Raw genomic sequence first — 27,695 nt, 5'->3', positions numbered from 1 at the left:
AAGATGGTTGCAATTTTTCATATTATTCAAGAATGAGAGGATATGCAGTAAACATGTTTATTCTTGTCTTTTTGTAATATTTTGGAATGCTTCGTCCATGAGATCCTGACCATTTCTTGAGGTCCTCTGTATACGGTTTGTTAATCAGAGTTTTTATTGCTAGAATTCTTTCTTAAGAAAAGAGAAAACAAAAGGAACTTAAATTGAGTGTATTTAAAAATAATCTGCTGATCTAGCACACTTAACACAGTGAGTCAGCCATTATTCTTTCTCTCATTCTGTTCTTACACAGGCAACCACATAACCCAGGGAAACTCCAAGGCTGTGGGTACACCTGCAACATGGAGTGAAGAATTAAGGAAGAATACTGCTGCACAGGTATGCAATTGAACTAAATGATTTTTAATATTCCTCCTAACTCAGAGACTCTTGATCTAGATAATTTAAATTTCTAAGTCATGTTTGTTTTCATTTGTTTGAATAATCCAGTTGATAATGTTTTGTTACCATGTTTTGATAATGATATATGAAGTCTGCTCAGAAAAAGTCCAACCATTGTTAATATAATGAGAATGGTTTGTGTGATGTTAATATAATCTGGCTGCCAAGGAGAGTGGACTGGAATGTGCATGCATGAACAATGACGACTTCACTGTAGTAGTCAGTGGGAGTGGTAGATGCCATTGTGTGAGCATGTGTACTGTGTGGCTGTTGCATTTGAGATGACTGAGTAGAGGAACGAATCTGCATCAAATTTTGTGTTAAGCTTGAGCATTCCTCTGTAGAAACTATTTGGATGGTTCATAAGATCACAGCTATGGGCAACTGGTGACTGGCAGCTTCATCATGACAATGTGCCCACACATATCACGTTTCGTGCAGAGTTCTTTTGATGAAATATCAAATCACCCAGATGACTGAGCCCCACTACAGCCTAGATTTGGCACCCTGTGCCTTCTGGCTTTTCCCAAAATTAAAATCACCTTTGAAAGGGAAGAAATTTCACACCATTGACGAGACTCAGGAAGATACAACAGGGCAGCTGATGGCAACTGGGAGAACTGTGTGAGGTCCCAAGGTGCCTACTTTGAAGGGGACTGAGGCATCATTGTCCTATGTACAGTGTTCTTGTATCTTGTATCTTCTTCAATAAATGTTTCTATTTTTCATATTACATGGCTGGATACCTTCTGGATAGACCTCGTGTATCATTATTTTCTAGATAATTATTTTAATTCTTTTTTACCTTACATTGCTGTCAAATATCTTCTAACTTAAATTTGATATTCCATCTGAATTTTCTTTTCTGAACACAAATGCTGATGTAGATATGAATTGCTCTGCCCCCTGATCTTTTTGTCAGGAAAAAAAATTGATAATGGAAACTCTGGTGGCAATAACTTCAATTTGTTGTAAACAATTTCTATGGAGTCCCATAAACCCATGCAATGACATAAAAGTGTACTCTGCAAGATTATTTTCAGCATCTTCTTGTACTTGTTAACAACTTAATTTTGTTTTAACAATTGCTACATTGTGAATAAACTCTAAAATATCCTCAATAAACAAAGAACAAAAGAAAAACTCAACTCAAGCAATGACCCTTATGCAAGGTCTCCTCTAATGCAGTTGACTGATTTATAAACCCTCTAGTATGGCCACATCACCTGGTGGACACATCTCTGTCATAGCATTTACGTAAATCTGTGTTTGTATGTACATTGTAAATATTGATGGTGATATCTTCTCCCAGAAAGGGTTCATAGCCATTTCCTAAGATATAAGAAAAAACCCCAAAACAAAAATCACACATACACACACACAGTGCAAGATGTCATAAGTTAAAAGGGCAGAGAATGAAGAACTGAAGCCAGAGACAAAGTTAAAAATGAGTATAGGAATGGCCTTCACAATTGCTGCAGCTGGGACATGAATTTGTCCCTAATCTGACAGCCTCATTGGTCCCACAATTCATGATATCCATAGATAAAAAACAAACCTGTTACTCTGGAGAAGTAAAACTATTCCCAGAACTGAGGTCAAATTGGACTGTCTCCCAGGGATACTCATACAGAGAACAGTGTGTTATCACGTGAGCAGCAGTGTCCTTGACAGCATTCCTGACTGGGTGGCCACTTCACAAGGCTGCCTCTTACAGCCTGACGGCAACACACCAGAAAGCAAGTCCATGGGTGGAAGCAACACTTTGGCGGTGGAGCACTGTCGCAGTGATCATGGCTCCATGGTGTTTTATCTCCTGCGCCTACCACAGTTACTGGCATATAGCAGGTGTCAAGATGTATTTTTTGAGTGAATGTCAAATGGAGAAGACCAGTGCAAGACTCCCTGTAGAGAGATCCCCCGATTACCAAGACCTAACACCCTGCTCCCCAACTCTGCAGTCCTTTTGTAGCTATCAAGAAATACAGTTATGCAATAGTTCTTCTACTGTTGGGTTAAACTGCCATTTCAATATTTTAATGCTAAATTTCTCATGTCATCTCCAAATATGGGAGTGAGACTAGGGAATTTGTATGTGCGTGTTCATACTTGGTGGTGGTGGAGGTGTTGGGTCAGGAAAGTATGTCCTCATCAAATTGGGAAACCAGTTTGCAGGTCACCCTGGGAGTACTGTTGGCTTAGATACAAACTCCCACATCTGACTGTCCTTCACAGCAGAGGCAGGGCTGGTCATGGTGCTACAGTGGGCCTTTTGCCATGAGTCTGCGCAATGGGACTACCCAGTCACAAGGCATAGTAGCACCAGCATTAAAAGAGACTCAGTGCTGAGCTAGCAGCTATTGACTCAGGGCTCTCAACAGTCCTGCAGGGGAACTGGGGTGAGTTGAGGTCACAGGTTAGGGTTTAGTCAGTTTAGCTGCAGAGTTAGAGGTTTGGGATAGGGCGTGGCATAAGGGTCTTTCTTCCTGGTGGGTGTCATCACCTCTCAGTTCTGACTGTTATCTTCTTGTTGTTATTGGTATTGTGGAGGTATTTCAGAGCAGGAACTTGGTCCCTGTGTGCAGCTTTCTTTTTGCATAGTCACAATGATGTCTGCATCGTGATGAAGATGTACATCTTCTGTAGTGTAACTTTACCTTGTTCACACTTCAACAGCAATGGCTCTGTCAGAGCTAGGACAGTAAACTGGGAGAGAGTGTAGTGGTTAATAATGTCGGCTTTTGCCCTTGCTGGTGTGGCTCAGTGAATTGAGTGCTGGTCTGGAAACCAGGGAGTCGCTGGTTCTGTTCCCAGTCAGGGCACATGCCTAGGTTATAGGCCAGGTCCCCTGTGGAGGATGTGCAAGAGGCAACCAGTTGATGTATCTCTTATACATTGATGTATCTGTCTCTGTCTCTTCCCATCTCTCGAAAAATAAATAAATAAGATATATATATATATATATATATATATATATATATATATATATATATATATAAAAGAATATGGGTTTTGATGGAGGCCTGCACAGGTCCCAGCCTGTCCAGGGCTTGGGTTGCACTCTGTCTCATAAAGCAGAAGGGTTGTCTTCTGGGAAGAGAGGATCATCTTCTCTGAAAAACCCTTCTGCAGAGTTGGCTTTGGCATCTTTTAGGAATAGGAAGGCAAGAACTGAGGACTCATGAATTTGGTTTTCATTTGACATAGAGGGAGAAGGCAGTGGTTAAACCAGAAAATTCAGTGTGAGTTGCCTATAGAACCCATCACTATTAATCCAGTCTGGGCTCCATGACAGTTGTAGAAGTGGATTCCTTAATAATAAAATAGTAATAATACAGTTAAAAAAAAAGGAATATGGATCCTGGAAACTGATTCCCTGGGTTTAAGTCCTGGCCCTGCAACAAGCAAGTTACTTATCCTTTGTGTGCCTCAGTTTTCTCATCTGTAAAAAGGAATAATAGCCCTGGCTAGTGTGGCTCAGTGGATTGAGTGCTGACCTGTGAACCAAAGGGTCGCTGGTTCGATTCCCAGTCAGGGTATATGCCTGGGTTGCAGGCCAGGTCCCCAGTAGGGGGCATGTGAGAGGCAACCACATATTGATGTTTCTCTCCCTCTCTTTCTCCCTCCTATCCCCTCTCTAAAAATAAATGAATAAAATCTTAAAAATAAATAAATAAAAATAAAGTCCCAGCTCCTGTCATTAGAATCTGTTCTGATGATCCAACATGGTTAATATGGTTAATATCCCTGTCATTAATTGATGTATTAATTATACGCATATATAAGTCAGCTTTCTTATTAGGGAAGTTGACCTTTGGCCCAAAGTTCAGACATTTCAGTGTTAAGAATGCCTTAAAAAAATAGAAAAGAGAATGTTCTGGTTATTTAATGCTTTTTGACAAACTGCCCCCAGAATTGGTAGCTTAAAGTAACAACAGTCATTTATTTGCCCAAATTTCTGCAGTTAGCACAAAGCTTAGCAGGAATAGCTCACCTTTGTTCTGTGTGGTGATTGCTGGGATGTCTTGAGTAGGGCAAGAGAATCCTTCCAAGCTGGCTCGCTCACATGTTGTCTGATGGCTGACAGCTCAGCTGGGGATGTTGGCCAGGACCCGGTTCTCCTTCATGTGATCTCTTCACGTGGCTGAGTTGGGCTTCTACCAACACTGCAGCTGGGTTCTGAAGAGGATCACCCCAAGGAGACAGGCCACAATGTGTAAACACCTATTAAAGCTCTGTTCACATCCTGCTTGTTAAGCCAAAACCAGTCAGTCTCTTGGCCAAGTCCAGAGTCAGTGTGGCAGGGGACTATACAAGAGTGGGAATTCTGAGGTGAGAATAGATAGGTTCTGGTAAAGTAATAGACTACCACAGAGAGAAAAGCTAAATCTACATTTCCTCTTTTTTAATCAAAGGATTAATTAATTTACTATTATACATAGTAAATGTATAACAATACAATCTGTTTATTATTTATTTATATTTTTCCCTCCACAGAACCACCGCCATGCTGAGGTTATTTGGAGTGGGTCACAACCTGGGCCTGGAGTCTGCAATCTGAGGCACCCTTCTCTCTCATTTTGTGGCTGAGGTATGAGCATAGTCCAGGCAGAACTGGTGTGTGCTTTTGGATACTTCGGAAGGGGGAGCTAGGCACACCCATAAAGGAGGTCACACCTAGGAGGGTAGGCTGGAAGACAAATTATCTGGTTAAAGGCACTTTTATCTGGTTAAAGGCACGTTTAGGGGGCTGGCAGTTGGCTGGGAGTGTTTGTAAGGTTAGAGAGGAGTCATTTGATGGAAGTGTTATATGCGGGTTGCAGAGAGAAAGGAAGGGAGCTCACCTACACTTGGCCATCTGCAGGTTCAGTAGCAGCTGCTGTACCCCTTGGTTGCCTCAATGGGAAGGTGACATAGGCATCAAATTGGAAGAGGTATGCAGTGATTAGGCCCGTCACCCCTGTGGTGATTTTGGAGTGGTTTCCTCTCTCAACGCGGACAACAATGGAGATGATCAGGCAGAGGATGGCTGTTATGAGGGTTTGGAAGAAATCACTCCAAGGCCAGTTGAGGATCTCATTTTTTAAAAAAAGATTTTATTTTATTTTCACAGCAAGGGCAAGGGAGGAAGAGAGGGAGAGGAGCATTGATGTGGGACAGAAACATAGATGAGTTGCTTCTCGTATGCACCCCAACCTGGGACCAAATCTGCAGCCCAGACATGTGTCTGACTGGGATTTGAACTGGCAGCCTTTCAATCTGCAGGTTGATACTTAGCCCACTGAGCCACACCCGTCAGGGCCCACTTGATAGTCTTTATCTTGGTGTTCAGGTCTCACATGTAGATGACAAGACAGCAGCAAGAATCATCTCAACCACTGACAGAGAAGCATGCTGATGTGGAGGCGATGAAATAGAGCAGAATCAGCCAGCACACTATCTCAGCAAACAGCAGAATTCCCCGGAGGGTGCGTGTGAAGTTGGTGTAGGCAGCCCAAACAGCCAGGGGTGAGGAACACTTGAAATCTGCCATGGCATGGGCCAGATTTTCTAGGAGCATAGATGATCCTTACTTTTTAAATCCATATTTTCTAATTTTTAATTTTTTTCTCCTCAATTGCATATGCCATATTCCCTATCTCTAAGATGTCAGGAGAAGTCACACAGATGGAAAGTAAGGTTTCTTCTGTATCAAAAGCCCTTTGGAGAGTGATTAAAAACTTTTGTTACAGGCTATATAATTTAGTGTGTTACAATTCTATGTAAGTAAGTAGACACTTTTCTCTGGCTGAAAGTGTGTGAAGAAAGAAAGCATAAATGTAATTAACTTATTTTGACATACAGAGCTGGAGTTTTGCTAGTGAAAGGGTGACAAGGTAGGAGGGTCCCAGGGTTATTTGAATAGTGTAACAGCATACACATACACATTTTTTGTCCAGAGGAGGCAAGCTGTGGGGCATCCAATCTGAAGTATAATGAAAAAGACAGTGGGAGACAGAACAGATTGGCAGGAAGGATACTGACAGGTTCAGGAGAGTAGAATAGGTCACAGGAAAGTCTGTGCAAGGTAAATGTACGCTGGAGCTGTGCTTACCAGACTGAAAATTCCGTAAAGGGAGGGGCTGTGTCCAGCTTGTTGATTTCAAAACCTAACTCACTGTCTAATAGACAGGAGGCACTCTTAAGTGGTAGTTAAATGATACAGACATTAAGGTGCGAAGAAATTGCAGCATTCTCTCTAAGTAAATAAATAGAATGACTGTTTGGAAAATATGTTACTTTGGTTGGAGGTGGCAGGGCTAAAAAAAGGTCACTCCTTTGATTAATATCCTTTGATGTTTTCCCACCTCATGCTCAAGAAAGGCCAACAATATGCAAAATGTCTGCATCACTTTTTAAATGTACAGACTTAAATATCCCATTTACTAATTAATAAACCTTAATAGAACCAGTCATTTTTTCCAGAAGCAGACACTGAGGCAAAGATTTGAGTGCCAGTCATTTGTTTAGGAGATGATCCCAAGAAGTGCCAGTCAGGTGTGGAGAAGTGAGCCAGGGACGGGAAGGAAGCCAGTGTGCAGGTTACCACTCTGGGCAACCGGGGCTTTTGCTGGAGACCCTCCGGGAGACAGTGTAGGACATGCTTCAAAGTTGTTCACCCCAGGGCTGCAGAAACAGGCTTACCCATCTACTTGTTCATAACATTTCACTACTGCTCCCAGCGTGTAAAGTCCCTCACTTCTGGCTTGTAGGCAGTAAGAGAAGGCCCTTGGGGCCAGAGGAAGCTACAGGCAGAGTTGCAGGTGTTTGCAGTGAAGTTTTTGGATACATGAAACATGCAACTAAATTTATAGCTCATTAGGTTCTGGTCTTATCCGTATTAAGTGACTTTTATTATTTGGCATCTGACCTAGGTCTGCCTACAGAGAAGAATATGTCTTGCACTCTTTGAAACTGCCTCCAAAATAGCTTCTGAATCAGTCCACCTCCTGTCCAGTCTCCTTTGTTCTACATCAGTAAACTCTTAACTGCTCTCAGTCTTTGTGTTTTGCCCTCCCCCAAGTCCCTTCTTTCTCACAGAGCCACAGTTATCTTCATAACATTAAAATTGAATAATGTGTTCCTTGGCTAACTCTTCAGGGATTTTTCATTAAACGTAGTATGAGCACACATACAATTTCAAAGTGGTTTACTGTCTGAGCCTTGCTCAGATCTCACTGTTTTCATTTCACTACATACTCTTCAGCTTCAATTTTTCAGACCAACTGAAAGAATATGTTAAAGGCCCTGCTGTAGAGCTTTTGTATATGCCCTTTTCTCAGCCTAGATAAGACCTGGGATATTCTTCCACTAAGTATTCACTTTGTTTCCTTTTCATCTTTCTGCACTGGGTTTATTTTCCTTTCGTCAGATAGGTCTTTGCCAACACCTCTTCTAACTCCCTCCCATGCTATCCCCCCCAAACAAACAAAAAACCCCACAAAATTTCCTAGCTATACTCTATCCCAGAACTCTGTGCTTTTGTTTCAGAGTAAATCTGTGGAACAGACTATTGCACCCTTCCCAGGTTGGTACTCTGGCTCTAACTGCCTTTCCTTTAGACCAGAAGCCTCAAAGTTCAAAGAAAAGAAGGGCCTTAAGGGAGACAAGCAGGTTATATAAATGGGTGGGTGGAGACAGTAGCAAACTAGAGAGCACCTAGCAACCACTCACAATTCCAGCTATTTGTCACCAGAATTTGCTGAATTGATTGATTATTTTCCCCCTCTGCAGACCAAGAATCCTAATTTTCATGAGAGAACTTCGAATTTTTAACTGTTGGAATTAAAAAAACAACAACAAATACCCCCCCCCCCCATAAGCAGAACAGCCAAAACTATTTTGAAAAAGGGAGAAGTGGGAGGTCTCATCCTTTCTGATTTCAAAAGTTATTGCAGAGCTACAGTAATCAAATTAGGGTGGTTCTGGCATAAAGACAGAAACAATGAGCAATGTAATAGAACAAAGAACCCAGAAATAAACCCAGTCAGATGATTTTCAAGGATTCCAAGGGAAAAAACCCTCAAAAGGCCTGAGTTGGCCAACAAAAGAAGTCTATCATGGTGTATAGTTTGAAGCCTTTGTCTTCCATCAGTGAATCTCAGATTCACTTGGGCATGCATCAGGATAGCCTAAAACAGGTTGCTGGGATCCACCCCTAGATTTCTGAATCAGTAAGGTGGGGGTGAAGCCTGAGAATTTGCATTCCTAACAAGTTTCCAGGTGTGAGGCAACTGCTATAGATCCGACATGGGTCTACATTAGACAATTCTACAGACTACTTTCTTTATTTCTGTTATCTGTGATAAATCTTTGGTTTTGGAGTCTGTGAAAGTCTAGTGTCTGCCATGTCCTTAGCGATGCATTGTGCCATGTCCCTCTGCTTCTCTGGTCAATAGTATGTTGTACCAGGGGTATACAACTTTCTGGTGTCTCTGGGCCACACTGGAAGAAGAAAATTTGTCTTGGGCCACACACTGAATATACAAACACTCATGAAAACTGATGAAGAAAAAAAATGTTTTAAGTAAATTTACAATTTTGTGTTGGGCTGCATTCATAGCCATCCTGGGCGGCATGTGGCTCGTAGGCTTTGGGTTGGACACCCCTGCGTGTACACAAAGGGCTAGACCTAATAGACTTGGCATGGAAATTCTGCCCAATTTTGCACAGTATATGGTGAATAATCCAATTAGAATAATTCCATCCAACTTTAAATGCAAGACACAGGAAGGCAGGTCAGGTAGAAGCAGAGACTAAAAGAAGCTTAATTCTGATGGAACAATGAAACTAGTTAAGTCCCCAGAGTTGCCTCTTTTTATCTTGAGCAGTATGAACCACATTGCACCACCGTGAGGCCCGTGAGGCCCATGTGGCTGCTGAGGTGCTTCCTGTGCTTCCCCACTTCCTGGTGTGACCCTAATGTAAACTTGCATTTCTCTGCTGACAGACAAGTCTCTCTTCCGTGTTTCCTGGAAGATTCTCCCACCCTCTGTTTTGATAGCTCTGGTATCTTCATAACACTGAGTTTCTGCTTTTCTATGGAAGGGAACAATATTCCATTTTGATCAAGAAGTGTGACTCCTTAAGGATGAGTTTCTATTGAGTTTAAGAAAAAGTATGAACTGCGTCTTCATCCATAAGAGGAATTTCTCTATCTGCCAAAATGCCTTCTAGTGATTGCAATACATGACTCTGAGGGAACATCCTGGGATTGCTACAAAAATCTGGAAACAGCTTATCCCAGCATGTAGGTTGTCTCTTCCTTGATTGACCCCACCCCCCCGGCCAGTTCATTTAGTGAACAGCATTAAAAAAAATCCTAGCAGGTTTCTTTATCTCTAGCCTCACCAGTCCTTTCTGCCCTGAAAAAGGAGAAAGCAGACTGTAGTTCTGAAAGGGGGCGGCGAAAAAATGCTACAAACAGGTACTGTCTACAGTGGAAAACTGGGCCTTACTAATGGTAGTGGGTTCCTTACCAGGGAACTGTCAAGAGGCTGCACTGCTGCCTAGAAATGGCCACAGAGGGGATAGCTGCCCCAGGTGTCTCCCAACTCAGGACTGAGAGGCAGTGAGGGGAGAGCAGCCCTCGGGTGGACAGATGCTGAGACAACTCCCAGGAGCCACACTGGGCGTGTCCTGCTGAGGGACAGATTGGGGTGGGCGTTTACGATCCGGGCATTGGGCGAGACTCAGCCAATCTTAGGACAGGTACTAGTGACGCGATGGTTCCCGCCAGTTAGGCGACGTCATTTTACAGCGCCGGAAGTGGTGCGGGGCGGAGACGAAACGTGAAGTTGTCTACTCTTGGAGGTAAGGCAGTTCGGGCCTACCTCTGGTGCGGGCCGTGTGGAAGTCACGGTCGTGGGCCTGAGCCCAGGTTCGTTCTTGCCTGTGAGCGACGCGCCTTGAATAACGCCATCACGGCTTCTTCCCCGGCAGGCGCTGCTCCGGCCTCGGGCTGCAGGGCTCTCGGCTACCCACTTTCCCACCGCTCCGCGGGCTATGTGTTGGTGGTGCTCACGTTGGTCTCCGCCCCACTTCGCGTTCTTCACCCCGTGACCCCGACACCAATACCTACCTTGGTCGCGACTCAAACAGACGAAAGATTAGAGAGTGGACACTGTCCAACCCATGGGGGCGGCTCAGCCTGCCAGGAAGGACATTGCTTCTTTGAGAAACGTTCCCTGAAAGGAACTCGAGGGCCCTTCACAGCGTCCTCAACAGGCCGTACGGAAAGGCCCGAAGAAGCAAGTCTGTTCTCCCGCAGACCAGGGATACAAAACAGTGATATAATTTCCACTTGGAATTAATGTGGCCCAGGTTTGCAGCCTTCTGGGAGTTTGACTTAACGTTGGAGATCGTTAGGACACTTGGGACAAGACTGTGCATATGGGGAAACACTACGGTTTTGTACGTTTTCACCGTAGTTGCACAGTCTGCTGTGGGATGGTTTTTAGCTCCTGCTCTCATCCTACCTTTACTGTTAACGAGAGTGGTAAGAGTTTGGAATGCTTACATTTTCTCGGCATTGATCTTTACATGCTTCCTCATTTAGCCCTTGTAGTGTAGAGAGTTATTAATATTGTTTCACAGCCAAAGAAGTAAAGGCTTAGGTTAAACAACTGGCCTCAGGTCACACAGTGAGTAGGTGGTGGAGCCACAGTTTGAACTCAAGCATTTGGACTTCAGAGCCCTGGGCGTAATCCACTTTTCTATATTGATTATTCACCTGTTCCTTAGGCTCCCGTACACTTCACTTCATTGTTATCTACTATTTTATGGGGAAAATTGAAGGCATCAGATGTGCTTTTCCTCAAATTTCTGCCTCCTTCCCTTTAACGAAGCCGTCTGGGTTTACACCCACCTTTACCTTAAGATAAGCTATATCCTCTGATCAAAGCAAGTCTTCATCTGTGTTTCTGACCTTTGTTTTATACTCTCACCTATGAGACTTTGTTTTCATTTGTCTTTTCTGCCCCTGTCCCAGTCATGTATAAACAAGGTCAGATTTCTCAGATTTCTGGCCATCCTTCACCCCCACTCCCACCTGTAAGCAAGAAAGAAAAGAGAAAGTTCTTTGTGATCATCTTCCATTAGCTGCCATCCAGCAACTCTTCCCCTTCTTACCCAAGGTGTTTTAAAGCATATTCTAAATTCTGTCTCCATTTATTCACCTCCCACTTCCTTCTGCAGTCTACCTTTTAGACCTGTTATTCCCCTGAAATTTTACTCTAAGGTAACCAGTGGTTACTTCTCAAACCAGATAGACATTTAAAAATCGTTACTGGATCCCTTTGCTGCTTTTGAAACTTGGATGCCTCTCACTTCCTTCTCCTTTGTTTTCCAGGATAATGCACTCAGCTGATTTGTTCAGTGAACATTTATTATTATTTAGATGAATAAGACAAAGTGCCTTTCCTTAAGGAGCTTATATTTTAGCTATTTCTCCAGGTTCTTCTCACACCAGTCATTTCTCCTGTGATTAGATTCTATCCTCTCCTAAAATGTTGGGTTTTTCCAATGCTTGTGGCTTTGGCCCACTGTTATTTTCATTCTGTACACACTGCTCAGTGAGCATATCACCTGGCTTGGTTTTAACTCCCTACACGCTCTCAAATAGGAATTGTCATCTAAGACCCCTTTTCTGAGTTCTACCTTCACCTCTGACTACCCTGCCAGATGGCTCTGCCTGTAAGTCCAACAGGCAGTTTAAATTCAGAGGCCCCAAACCGAACTCAGTAACTTCGTTGAACTTATTCTGTCACATTCATCACTAAATCCCGGTGATTTCACTCCCTAAATGTTTCTCAAATCTGTGCTCTCTGCTTTGTCTCTACTATTGTCCTACTTTAGGCTCATCATCTCTTACCTGGAACATGGGTTTCTAACTGGTTTCCCTGTCTCTAGTTCTGTTCCCCACATAATTGTTCTCCAGACTACCTACCTCCTCCCCTAAAAGATCTTTGAAAACATCTGTGTCAGAGTCCTGCTTAATAATCTTTAAAGAGCTATTCTTTCATCTGATCTTTTCTCTCATTCAGTAAATATTTATTGTTTACTGAATTGCAAAATCCATTGGAACTTCTAAAATTTGAGCTACTTAGCCACTCACCCAGGGCTCTGCTTCATTTGGACCTTTTTACATCTCCAGCCTCTTTCCTGCCTCATACTTTAGATTGCAGCAACATCGAACTGCTTCTTCATATGCATGGTGCTGTTTCTTTGTGTATTTGCCTTTGCTGTTCCCTTTTATTAGAATCTTCTCCTTGATTTCTTTCTTCACTTTCTGCTTTTTACCTAATTAGGCTGCTCCCTCTTACCTAATTAACCTGGGTTATATTCAATATATAGGACTCATTTTTAGGCCCGCCTCCTGTAGGAGATTTTTCTTGACACCTCCTTTTTCCAGCTCTAGGTTGGGTACTCCACCTTTGTGCTCCCATGAAACCCTTTTGATGTCAAGTATGTTGTGTTATATTTGTATCATACAATACAAATAAGATGTATTATGTCTTTACTCCTAGCACCAGAATGGCACAAGGAACATACTGGGCATGAAGTAACTATTTTTATCCTTACCTGAGGATATGTTCATAGATTTGAGAGAGAGAGGAAGGGAGAGAGAAGCATTGATCAGTTGCCTCCCATATACACCCTGACTGGGAATCAAACCCACAGCCTAGGTATGTGCCCTGACTGGGGATTGAACCCGTATGGGACAATGCTGCAATGAACTGAGCCACCCAGCAAGGGTATGGGCATACTGTAACTTTGACAGAATGATCAAATGAGTGAAAACAAAAGGTACCAGTATATGGTGTAGTGATTAAGAACCTGTTTTTTGGCATTATTTCAAATCCTAGCTCTGGCACACATTGGCTGTGTGACTTGAACACATTACTATCTTCTCTAAGCCTTAAATTTTTTCTTAAAATGAGAGTTGTTGTGAAGATTAAATGAGATGATATAAGTAAGACATTTAGCAAGTGCCTAGCACATAATACACACTTGATAAAGGTATGCTGAACACCAGGGGATTCAGAAGTATAAGGCCAGGCCTGACCCAGGGCAGTGATCTCCAGAGAGTCTTCCTCTGAGTTTTCTGGGCATGGATGCAGTCTGTATTCAAGGAGATTTTATTCTCATCCGGAGAGTAGAATTACATCCACATTTAAGTTTTAGAGAATTGTGAAGGTAAATGGACCACACCCAATAACAAGATGTAGAGAAGAGAAGACAGCTTGGTGAAAGCCTCAGGGAGGAGGTGGGACTTGAAAGTTGTGAAGGACTTAGGTGTCTAGGAGTGGGGAAAGAGTATAAACTAACAATACCAGGGGATATTAAGGATTATTTATTTGGGAGACACATATTTGTCTGGGGGTAGTGAGGAGAGAGAGGATGGATAAATGGGACTAGTCCAATGAAGAAGTGGGAGGGGAAATAAATAACCTCTATGAGGTTAGAATATGAGGGTATTAACTTCAAGTCCGAGGGATTTGGGATTGATCAGGGCTGGGCAAGTTTCCAGGGCTGTGCTGGACATTATAGTAGCCATCAACTACATTTAACTAGCTATTTAAGTTTAAAAGGAATCTAAGATACTCAGTTCCTCCTGTGCCGGCTACATTTCAGACTGTCACCTGATGGCTGCGTTATTAGATGGTGCAGATTTAGAACACTTTCATCATTGCAGAAAATTCTACTGGACAGCACTGTTCCAGGTTATCAGATTTCTGGCCTTGTGTGGTTTATTGGATCACTTGGGTTCCTGGAGAAATAATTAGAATTTCTTTCTGACCAGTCCCCACAACTCTGGAATGGAAAGTATGGAGCTGAAAAATCTAATTACAACTTATCCACATAGATGGGAGGATGGGATTGCCCAAAGAGAGGAGCAAAGCACCCCACATAAGAGGGGGTGCCAGAGAAGGGAAGAGAGAAAGAAGGGAAGAGAATCTGGATAGGTCATCTGGTTATTCACTTGCAAATATTTATTATATTCTTACTATATGCCAGTATTGTATTAAGTGCTGAGCTATATTGGTAAACAAACAGACTTCTGCTATTGTAGAGCTTGCAGTTTATGGAGTTTTATTGGATGGACTATATTGAAGGTTCAGGAACACCCATCCTTAGGTGCTCCCCACATTCTAAAATGCTTTATTCCTAGAAGTTAGAACTAGTCTGAAACAGGCCAAGATATTATTTAAGGTTAGTTGCCTAAGTATTGTGTAGTCACTGTTTCAGCTTCTCGGGAAATGCTGAGTTGGAACATCATAACTTCAGAACTTTGGGGAGAATGAAGCTTGTGAGTATGCATTTGTGTAGGGCAGGAGGGGTAGTTCCTGTTATCCTGCAACAAACAGCCATGCTCTCAGCTGTCCGTTGGATTCTTTCCTGTCTCTGCTGTCAAACTGCTCTCTCCAGGATTCTTTTATGGTTGCAGTGAGTAGTCAGTCATCATCACATGACTTGTCTCCCTGCCTAATGAAAATATACTTCTCACCTCATTACCTGCTTGTTCATCAGTTTCCAGCAAGAGCAAACAGATGCCCTTCTGAACACATAGTATTTAAAAGTGGGACCCGCCTGTAGCACCATCATTATTTGACACTCCAGATTAAGATTTTGGATTTATAGCTGACTCTTCATGCTTTGGCATCAGCTTCTTCACAAAGACCTGCTAAACTGCCTTTTGGACTTCACTCTGGGTCACATATTAACAGCCTCCTGACCAATTTTCTTAAAAAGATTTTATTTATTTATTTAGAGAGAAGGGAAGGAAGGACAAAAGAGAGAGAAACATTGATGTGCAAGAGATGTATTGATTGGTTGCCTCCTGCACTTCTACAACTGGGGACCTGGCCTATAACCCAGGCATATGCCCTGACTGGGAATTGAACTGGCAATCTATTGGTTCACAGCCTGGCACTCAATCCACTGAGCTACATAAGCCAGGGTCTAATTTTTGATCGTAGATTTCTCCACTCCAGCTTGCCTTCCACAGCTGTTGTTTCACCTTAGTATGTAGCTCAGAACCTGGCAATGGTCTCTTATTGATTGTCAGATCTCAACTTTTCAGCTTAGTGTTCTTTCAACCCCTCTGCCTTTTTTTGTTACCCTTTGGGACACCCTCTGGCTCAGCCAGCTAAGGTCTGCTTTCCACCCCTCATCAATGGCTTATCATTGCTGAAATCTGTGCTGTCACTTGTATTTTTAAAAATGGGATGTCCCTGCCCACTCCTTTTCTTCCATTGGCTCCTGGCATTTTCAACTGGGAGGTTTCAGAAACCTTTCCTGACTGATCCATATTCTGTGACTTGGCCCCCAGAGCACTCATATGTTCACTCTGCCTTGCATTATCCTGTCTTTGCAGATGGGAATGAAACTTTGATTTTTTAAAATACGGTTTCTTCTCCCTCCCCTTTGGACGCAGAGCTTGTGCAGAGGGCCTGATAGTTGTTGCCTTGCTTACAGGGGACATTTCTTAAAGGGAGAGTATTAGAAGTTTGAGCATTGGTAAGTTTAGGGAGTCTAAAGAGGCATCCCAAGATCTCGTCCCATTCCTGCACGTAATTCCCTGCTCTATTTCCCTGGGTAATCTCATCATCTCTCTTTGCCTGCCTCTCAAGTATTTGGTCCATTCCTCTCCCTGAGCTTCATACCCATATATGCAGGTTGACCCTTGGATCTTTCATAGGCAACTTAAACTAATTGTGTTTTAATCTGAAATCATCCCTTCTTCACCTACCATTTATCCCCAAATTATGTCTCATTGTTTATTCTTCCTTTTGGTTAATAAGTATTTCCAAATTACTCCTTTGTCATTCCCCAAATGCAGTCAGTAATTAAGTCTACCTTCATGATTTCTTCTGGCTCTTCCTCCATCCCCTTTGTTCTGCCTTTGTTCAGGTAGAATTTCTTGTCTTTTTCTCTTCTGCTGATTCTCTACATGGCCTTAAAGGTGGTTTTTCAAAAGAGCACAGCGACTCCACTATTGTGCAGGTTGTATATTGCACACAGGTACTGCATTCATACTTTAGAAATTGCAGGTTTGTGTATTTCTTATGACAGCCTTCTGGCAGATGGCAGCAAAATGTTTCATTTTAATATCAGTATGTGATGACAGCTAAGGAAGGGAAATCTTCTAAAACACACAAAATGCCTGTGGACTGAAGAACATCTTCTGTTCTTATGTTTTAGTTTTCTGCCAGGCAAACTCCATTTTGTCCTTAAAACAAAAACAAAAACAAAAACAAAACAAAACAGCCCCAACATAAATATATTTTATTAGTTAAGCCTTTTTTTATACTTTCTGTAAGAGTCAGTCATTCCTTTGGCCGGCCTAATGCCATTTTTGGTTCTTTCCTTCTTATAATGCTTGTCACATTATATTTTAAGAATTGGTATATGAGTCTATCTGTCCCATTGTATGCCAGGCCCCTCAAGGATAAGGACAGTGTTTAATCATTCTTTGACCCTCAGCTTGTAACCTAATGTCCACATAAAGTATATCATAAGCATAACACATATTTGATTGCTTCGCATGATTCAGGCACAGAGATGAATACTTTACTCATGTTTAATCCTCATGAGTCCTTATGAGTCCTGTCATTATCACATTTTACAGGTGAGGAAATTGAAACTAGGGAGGTGAAGCTACTTGTCTCCAGATGAACAGCTCGTAAATGGCATGAGGGGTATGCTGGGGTGTGGCTCTGGAGGACTTGTGCCAGTTTTTCCAGCAGTTCTCTTCTGTTTTGTCTCTCAGAGTAATGATGCGGGTGTGCTGGTTGGTGAGACAGGACAACCGGCACCAGCGGATCAAACTTCCACATTTGGAAGCAGTCACCATTGGGCGTAGCCCAGAGACTAAGATCACCGATAAGAAATGTTCTCGACAGCAAGGTAACTGGTCTCAAGAATGTGGAGAGTATCGCGTGTGGTTCTTTAGAGTAGTGATAACCAAAGGTGCACATTTTTTGGATGCTCATGGTAGAAAACCTTTTGTCTGCTATAAACAGAACTGAGGAACTGAGCTCTTTTAGCCAACACCAGGACACCATTCACTCCTGATTCCACCCTCTGAAAGCAGTTACTATTCAGTGTTGAGAACAGGCAGGTCTTTCCTGTTGCTGTGGGTGGTGGGACTGATCCTGCACCCTGCTTTGCTCAGGGAGCGTCCACGTTGGGCAGTGAGACTGTTGAATTCTGGGATCTCCAGGCTGAAACCATGTCTGAGAAGTGATGGAATGGTTCCATCCTTTACATATTGCCTCATACAGAGGGTGGCATCTTATTAAGACTATGGCATTTAGCTTTTGAAATGTCATTGTTGGGATTTAATGAGATGAAAGTCCTTAGGAAATAGCCTTACCATATACCTCCTTTTTTGCCTGTAAACTTCTAGACATGCTTACTGCTCCCAGGCCTCCCACCTGTGGTGTGTTCCCTATAGCAAGGTTTCCCAAGGCTTGGAGTCTGCAGCACTGACCACTGGTTTTGCCACATGAGTTAATCTCAGTGGGGGAAAGAAAAGGTCATACTTGACCTCTCTAGGCCCAAGATACAGAAGCAGATACTGCTTCTTGCATTCTGTCCCCCTTGTCACAATGTCAGCCTGTCCTCTGCCTGTCCTCCCTGGAGAGGAGCTATGGTGTCTCTTCTTTGCTCCCTGTCTCACTCCAGAAACTTCGTTCACTTCTCTGAACATGATTGTGTAATGTTACTTCTTCTCACACATGCTCAGACTATTCTGTTTGAATATTCTTCTTCCTAGAATATTCTGTCCATTCCTCCAACCCAAGGCCAGCTGAACTTCTGTTTTCTGGGAATGTATCATTTGCCACTTTATCTGTTAAAGGCATCTGATAGTTTTATATGATAGTGGAAGCCTGGTTTAATCCTGAACCAAGAACTTGTGAGAGAAGTTGGTCCGCTTCCATGACTGCAGAGTGTTCGATCCCAGGTGGGCCAAGGACTCTGGAATAGGGAGACTTGTGGGGATTCAGTGAAGCTGCCTGTTGGGGTATTGGTAATAGGTAAGGGAGTGTGTATACTGTTGGACATTTTATGGGAGGATTTGGAGCCCCAGCCACCTATATGGTAGGCAGTTATGCTCATGGGCCTTTGAGGAATCCCCCTGTCAAGTTGCCTCCTAGAGTGAGGCTTCATTGTCTTGTAGAGACAATAGGAGTAAGTGCCTGGTTCTTCATGGCATTTGGGTTTAACTTTTTTCAATCTCTTTCAGTACAGTTGAAAGCAGAGTGTAACAAAGGATACGTCAGGGTAAAGCAGGTATGTCTCTGTATAACTTGGATTTCCATTTTATTCTTGATGATTTTCTCATGCTGTTGACTTTAGAGTGTCTGTGCCAGCCCATAACTCTTCTCTGCCATGTGTGGGAGTGATGGAGCAGAGTAAGTGATCATTAAGCACAGTGCCTGGCACATAGTAAGTGGTTAACATAGCAGTGGCTATATTCATAATGGTGTTATTGTTATTGTTATAATTATTTTCTTATTATTTTCTAGGTAGGGATCAATCCCACCAGCATTGACTCAGTCATAATTGGGAAGGACCAAGAGGTGAAGCTGCAGCCTGGCCAGGTTCTCCACATGGTGAATGAACTTTATCCATATATTGTAGAGTTTGAGGAGGAGGCAAAGAGCCCTGGCCTGGAGACACACAGGAAGAGAAAGAGGTCAGGCAGCAGTGATTCTGTAGAAAGGGATGCTGCCCCGGAAGCTGAGCCCAGTACAGCACTGCAGCCTGGGAGTAACTCTAGCCAATGCTTTGTGCCCCCAAACAAGGAAACAGATGCATCTACCAAAAAGGTGAGGATAGTGTGCCTGATAGATGAAGAGATTAAATGAGATGTAATGACTGCTTAGTTGTTTTGTACACTATAAAGCCCAGGCACACGTGAGGGGTTATTCATTAACCATGGCAAGGGTTATTAACCATGATGGAAGAGTCACTTGTTGGTGTCACCAGTCAATTGGTACTTTTCTCTTGAATTCCTTAGGTAAGTCACTTGAAGGTAGGGTGATAATGGCATTATACTTCACAATGAGTACTAAAATGGGTCAGTAATTTGTAAATCTAGAAGGTTAGCATTGGAATACTTTTCATTAGATCATGTGATTCACATCCTGATGTCAAAGTGGAAACCTAGTCTGGCTTAGATGGAGTGGGAGAGGACATGTAGCTCTGAACACAGGAAGAAAATGAGGTTGACTTATGGTTATAAAAGCAAAAGATTGAGATAAAGGGGATATAGTTTAATTCTTAAAAATTAACCTTATTTAAGCCCTAGCTGGGTAGCTTGGTTAATTAGAACCGGAGACCCTTTGGTTCATAGGCTGACACGCCATCCACTGAGCCACACCAGCTAGGGCTAAAATAAATTCTTAAAAATTTCACCTTATTTCCAAGTTTGGTTGAACTTTGCTGACATACAGTGTCAACTAATGCTGTATTTAACTATTGGCATTTGAGATTTACATTGCTCTTTTTTGTTTTAGGAGTCATTGGGCCATTGGAGTCAAGGCTTGAAGATTTCTATGCAGGACCCCAAAATGCAGGTCAGAATAAAATTTTGGCATTGAAATATATTTCATGTTTAAATGACCAGCGCTCTGGGTGATGTGGCTCAGTCGATTGAACACTGGCCTATGAACCAAAGGGTTGCTGGTTTGATTCCCAATCAGGGCACATGCTTGGATTGCAGACTAGATCCCTAGTAGGGGCACATGAGAGGCAACCACACATTGATGTTTCTCTCCCTCTCTTTCTCCCTTCCCCTCTGCCTAGAAATAAATAAAATAAATAAATAAATAAATAAATCTTAAAAAACCCCCATTCTGTAGAGGTCATAACTACAAATGAAATCAAAGGAGATCAGTCATTCTGAGTGAGATTTTTAAAAGATATTTGATTTATTTTTAGAGGGGAAGGGAGAGAGAAAGAGAGGGAAAGAAACATCAATATGCAAGAGATAACATCAATTGGTTGCCTCTTGCACGCCCCCTACTGGGCATCTGGCTGACAACCCAGGCATGTGCCTAGACTGGGAATGGAACTCTTTGGTTCGAAGGCTGGTTGGTGCTCAGTCCACTGAGCAACACCAGCCAGGGCTGAATGAAATTTGTTTTACTGGCTATTTTGTGAGAACAGGTAGCTTTTCCCATTGTCAGTTAAGTGAGCACCTGGAATTCTTTGGAGAGAAGCTCCGTTCTTCAAATGAATGTTCCCTCTGCCTTGTTCCTCCTAAACTTCCGGATATTGTTAACAGGAGATGAGTTAACCTTACTGTGGTTTCTTTCAAGAGAGCGTTAGATAATGTATTGTGACTGTACTTACAGGCTGCGCTGGGATTAATAGTTTAGCATCACCCTGGGAGGGGTCTTTGAATTCTTTTTTTTTTAAAAATATTTTTATTTATTTATTTTTAGGGAGGGAGGGGGGGGGGAGAGGGAGAGGGGGAGAGAGAGAGAGAGAGAGACAGAGAGACATCAATGTGCGGTTGCTGGGGGTTATGGCCTGCAACCCAGGAATGTACCCTGGCTGGGAATCGAACCTGGGACACTTTGGTTCCCAACCCGTGCTCAATCCACTAAGCTATGCCAGCCAGGTGAATTCTTAAATTACATCCTGGGGTGACAAGGGGCCAGATCTGATAGGGCTTCTTGGAACACATGTGTAGATGTCATGTGGCCTGCTGTGGTAGAGTGGAGAAGGGAGCATTCGAATTGATGCCTGCAGGGATTTCACTTCAGATCCTTAGGAACTACTTCGTACTGTGCATCATCTGTGTATTCTGTGTAGCGTAGTGATTAAAACACAGATTAGAGTCCACTGGATCTGGGTTGCAATTCTAGATTTCCTACTTAGTGACTGTGACTTTGCACAAGACATTCAACTTACCTGAGTCTCCGTGCTTTCATCTGTCAAAATTGGGATACTAAAGCCTTTTGTAGATGATTGTGGTGGGGATTAAGTGAGTTAACAAATATGACATCACTTGGCACACAGAAGATGCATGGAAGATATCTGTTCCCTTTTCCTGTGCCCCTCCGCTAGGTTTACAAAGATGAGCAGGTGGTGGTGATTAAGGATAAATACCCCAAGGCTCGTCACCACTGGCTGGTTTTACCGTGGGCCTCCATTTCCAGTCTGAAGGCTGTGACCAGGGAACACCTTGAGCTCCTCAAACACATGCATGCTGTGGGGGAAAAGGTGATTGCAGATGTTGCTGGGTCCAGCAAACTCCGCTTTCGATTGGGCTACCATGCCATTCCCAGCATGAGGTAAGCCTTGTGGGTAGTGCTGGTACATCCTGATTGTCTCGGTGGGCAAATGGATTCAGCCTGAGTCTGCTGAGTGTGCTGATAGCCATGAGGCCTGGAGAGGTAGGGTGGGATGTTTCCAAGGCAGGTGGGCTGAAACTCCCACCTTTCTGTCTGATTTGTCTGTAAGCCTTGAGCTCCTACTTCTGCTTGTAATTCATTCATACTTTTTTTGTTCCTCTCAAAGTGTAAACCTCTGAGGACCTAAGCTATGAACTAGATGAAGCAGCTTTATTACTTTCTGATGAAGAATTTGTGGTCAGTGACTTTTCAGAAGCCTCTACAACCCCTAAGTGATTAAGGACCATTGCTCTGAAGGAGACAAACGTCACTGACTTCTGTCATGACAGCATAGTAGATCTAAGATTTAAAACAAAATGAGAGAAAAGTGCAGAGTTTGTTTTCTTTTGGCTCGTAGCCAGAAGGATTCAGAAACGAATGATTGATTGTTTTCAAAGAATGCAAGCAAGGCAGATCTCCACAGTTGTTTACAGCTAAGCAACAAGATAGGCAGACTAATTGGTGTTCAGAGTTTTTATCTTGGGTAGTTTTTGTGTGTGTGTGTGTGTGTGGTAAAATAAACATAACAAAATTGACCATTTTAACCATTTTCAAGTGTACAGTTTAATGGCATTAAGTACATTTACATTGTGCAACCATCATCACTATCTATTTCTAGAACTTTCTTTATCTTCCCACACAACCTTCCATTCCATCCTCCCACCAGCCCCTCAAAACCATCATTCTACTTTCTGTCTCTATGAATTTGACTACGCTAGGTACTGCATATAAGTGGAATTATATAAAATCTGGCCTTTTGTGACTGGCTTATTTTACTTAACATAATTCTTTAAGGTTCATCCACAATGTACCATGTATCATAATACCTTTTGTTTATTTTTTTTAAGCACCCATTCTTCACATTTTATTTAGGTGGGTAATTAGGCTACTTTAACCTAATGAAATTTTTGTGTCACATATTTTTCTCCTATCAATACTCTTTCTTTTACATTAAGCCATAATGTACATAGAATAAAATGCATAATAAGATTATAGTTTGGTCACATATACAGATGGTCAAACTTGACAAATGTAAATACCATGTAATAATCTCTGTGATCAATAAAATATATTTAAAAAAATCTGGTTAGAAATATGGAAAGAAATAACATTTCACCAACATAAATGTTAACAGAACTCAACAGCAGCATTAACAACCATTATTCCTCCCAAATTGGTGTGGGGGGGGCGCATCTTATAGTCTGAAAATACGGTAATTTTGAATAAATGTTATGGAAAGGAAAAGGTAACAAATAACTTTTTTATTGTTAAAGTAATGTATTTTTGATGTAGAAAATCTAAAACAGAAAAGTATAAAGCAGAACAAAAACCTTCCATAACATTACCACAATTAAACTCTGGACTAGACCTTATTTGAATTTCACCCATTTTTCTCATAATCTTTTTCTGCTCCAGGATCCTGTCCAGGACCCTGCATTGTAGTTATTTGTTATCTCTCCTTAGTCTCCCTTAATCTGCGACAGTTCTTCCTTTCCTGGTTTTTATGACCTTGACACTTTTGATGAGCACTGGCTAGTTATCTTACAGTCTGTCTCTCAGTTTGGGTTTGTCTGATGTTTTTTCATCTTAGATTGAGGTTATGCTTTTTTTTTTTTTTTGCCAAAATGCCACAGAAGTGATGTGTCCTTCTCAGTGCATCGTATCAAGGAGTACATGATGTCGATATGGTTTATAACTTCATGATGTTCACCTTGGTCACTTTGTTAAGTGATGTCTGCCAGGTTTCTCTACTCAAAGTTAGTATTTTTCCTTTATAATTGATGAATATCATGAATATTTTGAGACTGTGCTACTATCTTGTTCCTCCTCAAACTTTTGTCCAGTAATTTTAGCATCTCTATTGGTGGATATTGCCTGCAGTAGTTATTACTATGGAGTTTACCTAGTGGTGATTTTATGTTTTTCTCATTCCTTCTAATTTATTAATTGGAATTCTTGTAGGTAGAAGAGCTATCTCCCCACCCAACCCTGATTATGCAATTTTTTAAAATTTATTTTATTTTTAAACAGAGGGGAAGGGAGGGAAAAAGAGAGGGCAAGAGAAACAATGATGTGTGGTTGCCTCTCACGTGCCCCTTACTGGGGACCTGGCCCACAACACAGACGTGTGCCCTGTGATTGGGATCAAACCAGCGACACTTTGGTTCACAGGCTGGTGCTTAATCCACTGAGACACATCATCTGGGGCCTGATTTTGTATTTATTCATTAATTTATTAGTAAGGGCTCATGGGTATTTATTTTATTTTATAGGCTTTAATTTGACCTATTATTTATTTTGTTGCTCAAATGGTTCCAGCTGTGGTCATTGGAAGCGCCTTTGGGTTGACTCCTGCAGCACTTTGACATGACTCCAGCATTTTTTGAGCATTTCTTTATTTTCTTGGAATAAGATACTCCAGGATCATCTTATATTTTTCCTGATCTAGCCTTGGAATGAACCACTTCTGTCAAGACCCATAGTTCCTCTTATTGGAGACTGATATTTATAAACCAAGACTTGGGCACTAGGTTTCTGTAATGTTAATTGTAGGGTGTCCTTGCTCCTAGATTACTAAAGTATTATTGATTCTAGGAGTCAAAGCTATACAAAAAGGTATACTACTTGGTTTAACAAGTTGAAAAGAGAATTCTTGAGTTTCTTCCTCATACCTACTTTTCCCGCAAGCTGCTCCATTTCTGTAGGTGGCACCTCTTGAAACCCATATCCAATTCAATAGTAAGTCTTGTTGGTTCTGTTCCAAAATGTATTAAACATTGGATTGCTTCTTGTCATCTCACCTACTATAGCTCTAGTCTAAGACATCATTATTTCTGGCTTGAACTGCTAGGTCTCTCTGTATCCGTCCTTACTCATTCTATAGTCTTTTTTTACAAGGCAGCCAGAGTCATCTTTTAAAAGTGTGGCTCAGATAGTAGCACTCCCCTGCTTAAAATCCTTCAGTGGTTCCCTACTGTACACAGAATATAGTGCAGATCCTTTGCTGACCTACAAGACCTTTATGATCTGTCTCCTACTTAATCTCTGCTCCATGGCTACAGTCATTCTGGCCATATTACCTCTCTGTTCCTTGGCTACACTAAGCCCTTTTTCATCTCAGGGCCTTTGTGCTTGGCCCCCCTGCTCTCTGAAACACTCTTTCCCCAGATCTTTGCTTGCTTGACCGCTTTCTTAGCTCAAATCATTGCTTGGGAGAGGCCTTCCCTGAACACCCTAAGCTAGTTAAAGAGGCAACCTCTACCCCCTGGGCACTCTCTATTACATTTCCCTGTGTTCTTATTTTCTTAGCAATGTTAAGGATTTGAATTTTTCTTGTGTATTGATTTACTTATATTTTATTTGTCACCCTCATGAGAACATAATTTCTAGAAGGACAGAGGCCTTTCTTATGTTGTTCACTATTAAATTCCCAGTGCTAGAACAGAGCTTGGCCTATCTGGGTACTTAATGAGCATTAAATAGTCTGAAGTGAATGAATGAATTGAATTAAATGGGAACACTGTTAATAGTTTACATACCCATACTTGTACTGTTTGTTTTTTTAATTTAGCCACAATCTTTAATGGGTTTAATCGTCAATTTTTTTCCCTCTCAACCAGCCATGTCCACCTTCATGTCATCAGCCAGGATTTTGATTCACCTTGTCTTAAAAACAAAAAACATTGGAATTCTTTTAATACAGAATACTTCTTAGAATCACAAGGTAAACAGTATTCTTTGGTTTTTACATTTATTTCACTTTCTCATGTTCTTATACTCGATTTAGTTGTTTCCCTAAATAATTACCAGGTCTCAAAACTTACGTATAACTTTGTGTTCCCTATAAAGAGAGCCTCATTAAGGGAAACTGGATTATTATTTAGGGTAGGGTTGTCACTTTGCTGTGAGCAACCTTCTTGGGGGATCTAGAAAGTTGTTATGTCAGGGTCAAAAAGGTGTTTTATTATAACACCAGGGGACTTAAAAATTGTTCTGAGAGTTATTGGACTTCATAGATGTGAAAGCTCTAAATAGTTCTGTGTTCCCTCTGCTATCCGCTGGGCAGGAGCTTGGGGCTGCCTCGTGCCAGGAGTGGTTAATAAACAGGGGAAGGCTATGTATGCAGAAGGAAGCATTTCCCAGGGTGTATTCTGTGGAACTTCAGTATGCTTGCAAGTTAACAGTGACCGTAGCCATTGACCAAGGGCCAACCATGAGTAAAGCACTGTGATAAGCCTTTGACATGGTAACATAGATTGTTTAGAGTATATCTCAAAGGAAAATAATCATCTTCAAAACAGGTTGCCCAGATTCAGAATCTGATCAAGCCTATTTTTCCAGCAATGAGTCTAACCTCATTTACTAGCTTTAGGGTACCTGTCATATTTTTATTTGGAGTCAGATTTTTTTTTTTAATTTTGTATTGGGCTCTGGGCTCTTTCCAGAGTAGCTGGGTTTTGAACTTTGTACCTTGCTTGCAGCTGTGATTGCGATGGTACAAGAGGCTGGCAGAGTGACTGTCCGAGATGGGATGCCTGAACTCTTGAAGCTGCCCCTGCGTTGTCATGAGTGCCAGCAGCTGCTGCCTTCCATTCCTCAGCTGAAAGAGCATCTCAGGAAGCACTGGCCAGAGTGATTCTGTGGAGCCTGAGCGTCTGCAGCAAGTATGACTGAATGTTTACAGCAAATTCCTGGAACCTGTTCTGGACTGCTTGTGAACTTTTACTTATTTCTTGAACTAAAAAATACAGGCTTTTTTTTTTTTTTTTTTTTAACAAAGCTCATACTATTCCTGAGTGGCTACAATGGGGAGTGACTCGAAATGGTTCCGGAATTTGGGTTTGTCATGAATGTGTTCTCTGGTTGGTGAGGGTGGTTGGGATACACCTGATCATCTCTATTACCCATGTCAGCTCTGACTAATATGAGCAAAACTATGTTCAAACTGACCTAATGCAGGAATGGAAGCAGAGGGTGAACTATGTATATCTTCTCCTTATAGTTATCCTTCCTGCCTGGAGACATTCAATAACCTTTCCTCAGAGCAGCCAGAGGGGTCCCTTGTTTATCCTGAAAGGCACCGTTTGGTTCTGTTCTCTGATCGTGTGTAATTTAAAAGTTTTTTTCAATTAAAAATTTTTTTCAATTACAGTTTACATTCAATATTACCTTATATTAGTTTCAGGTATACAGTATAATGGTTAGATAACCATATACTTTGCAAAGTGTTCCCCCTAGTATTTTCAGTACCCAGTTGGCACCGTACATAATTATTATAATATTATTGATTATATTTTTTTCAAAGATTTTATGTATTTATTTTTAGAGAGAGGAGAAGGGAGGGAGAGACAGAGGGAAACATCAACGTGTGATTGCTTCTCATGTGTCCCCTTCTGGGACCTGGCCCGAAACCTAGGCATGTGCCTTGACTGGGAATCCAACCTGTGACTCTTTTGTTCACAGGCTGGTGCTCAATCCACTGAGCCACACCAGCTAGGGCTGATTATATTTTCTATGCTATACTTGTTCTCTGATCTTGTTCAATTCTGTAAACCACTCAAATACTTCCTTGTCAGAAAGTCTGTCTCATAAGCTCTCTCTCACCCTGAGCAAACAGGCTCGGTGAGGGGGTGGAGGGATGGGGCTTCCTTCTAATATCAGGGGTTCCTGGATGGTGAGGAAATACGCAGCCTTATGTTCATCACAGTTCAGCTGTCAAGTTTCCTTGCTGCCCTGCTTGGATCTGTGGTCTGAAAATAAAGTTGATTTGTTTGCGGCATCTCTCTCATGTAGTGGAAGACT

General features: G+C 42.0%; 1 protein-coding gene across 10 annotated transcripts; it reads left to right on the top strand.

Annotated features, from left to right (window-relative positions):
• Nucleotides 1-300: 300 nt before the first annotated feature.
• APTX (aprataxin) lies at nt 301-27,217 on the top strand. 10 transcript variants are annotated; one of them, XM_036021812.1, is made up of 8 exons: nt 301-378; nt 17,255-17,391; nt 18,734-18,780; nt 19,017-19,319; nt 20,010-20,069; nt 21,568-21,794; nt 25,514-25,617; nt 26,375-27,217. In XM_036021812.1, exons 2-8 carry the CDS (start codon nt 17,259-17,261, stop codon nt 26,527-26,529), a joined length of 1,029 nt encoding a protein of 342 aa, XP_035877705.1. In that variant the 5' UTR covers nt 301-378; nt 17,255-17,258; the 3' UTR covers nt 26,530-27,217. The 10 variants fall into 10 exon arrangements, with proteins under 10 accessions (XP_035877705.1, XP_035877703.1, XP_028382917.1 ...); XM_036021810.1 differs by lacking the exon at nt 301-378 and adding an exon at nt 5,774-5,909; XM_028527116.2 differs by lacking the exon at nt 301-378 and adding an exon at nt 10,198-10,293.
• Nucleotides 27,218-27,695: the final 478 nt, after the last annotated feature.

Source organism: Phyllostomus discolor, chromosome 3 (genome assembly GCF_004126475.2).
Source record: "Phyllostomus discolor isolate MPI-MPIP mPhyDis1 chromosome 3, mPhyDis1.pri.v3, whole genome shotgun sequence".
NCBI classification, from domain to species: domain Eukaryota; kingdom Metazoa; phylum Chordata; class Mammalia; order Chiroptera; family Phyllostomidae; genus Phyllostomus; species Phyllostomus discolor.
Note: the sequence above shows the minus strand (reverse complement) of the source record. Positions and strands in the feature narration are given on the sequence as shown.

What these genes read in the sequence shown, in the direction of transcription:
- APTX (XM_036021809.1), top strand. An exon ending in CATGCCATTCCCAGCATGAG is followed by an intron (nt 21,795 to 25,513) that starts GTAAGCCTTGTG and finishes CCTCTCAACCAG; the next exon opens with CCATGTCCACCTTCATGTCA. An exon ending in ATACTTCTTAGAATCACAAG is followed by an intron (nt 25,618 to 26,374) that starts GTAAACAGTATT and finishes CCTTGCTTGCAG; the next exon opens with CTGTGATTGCGATGGTACAA.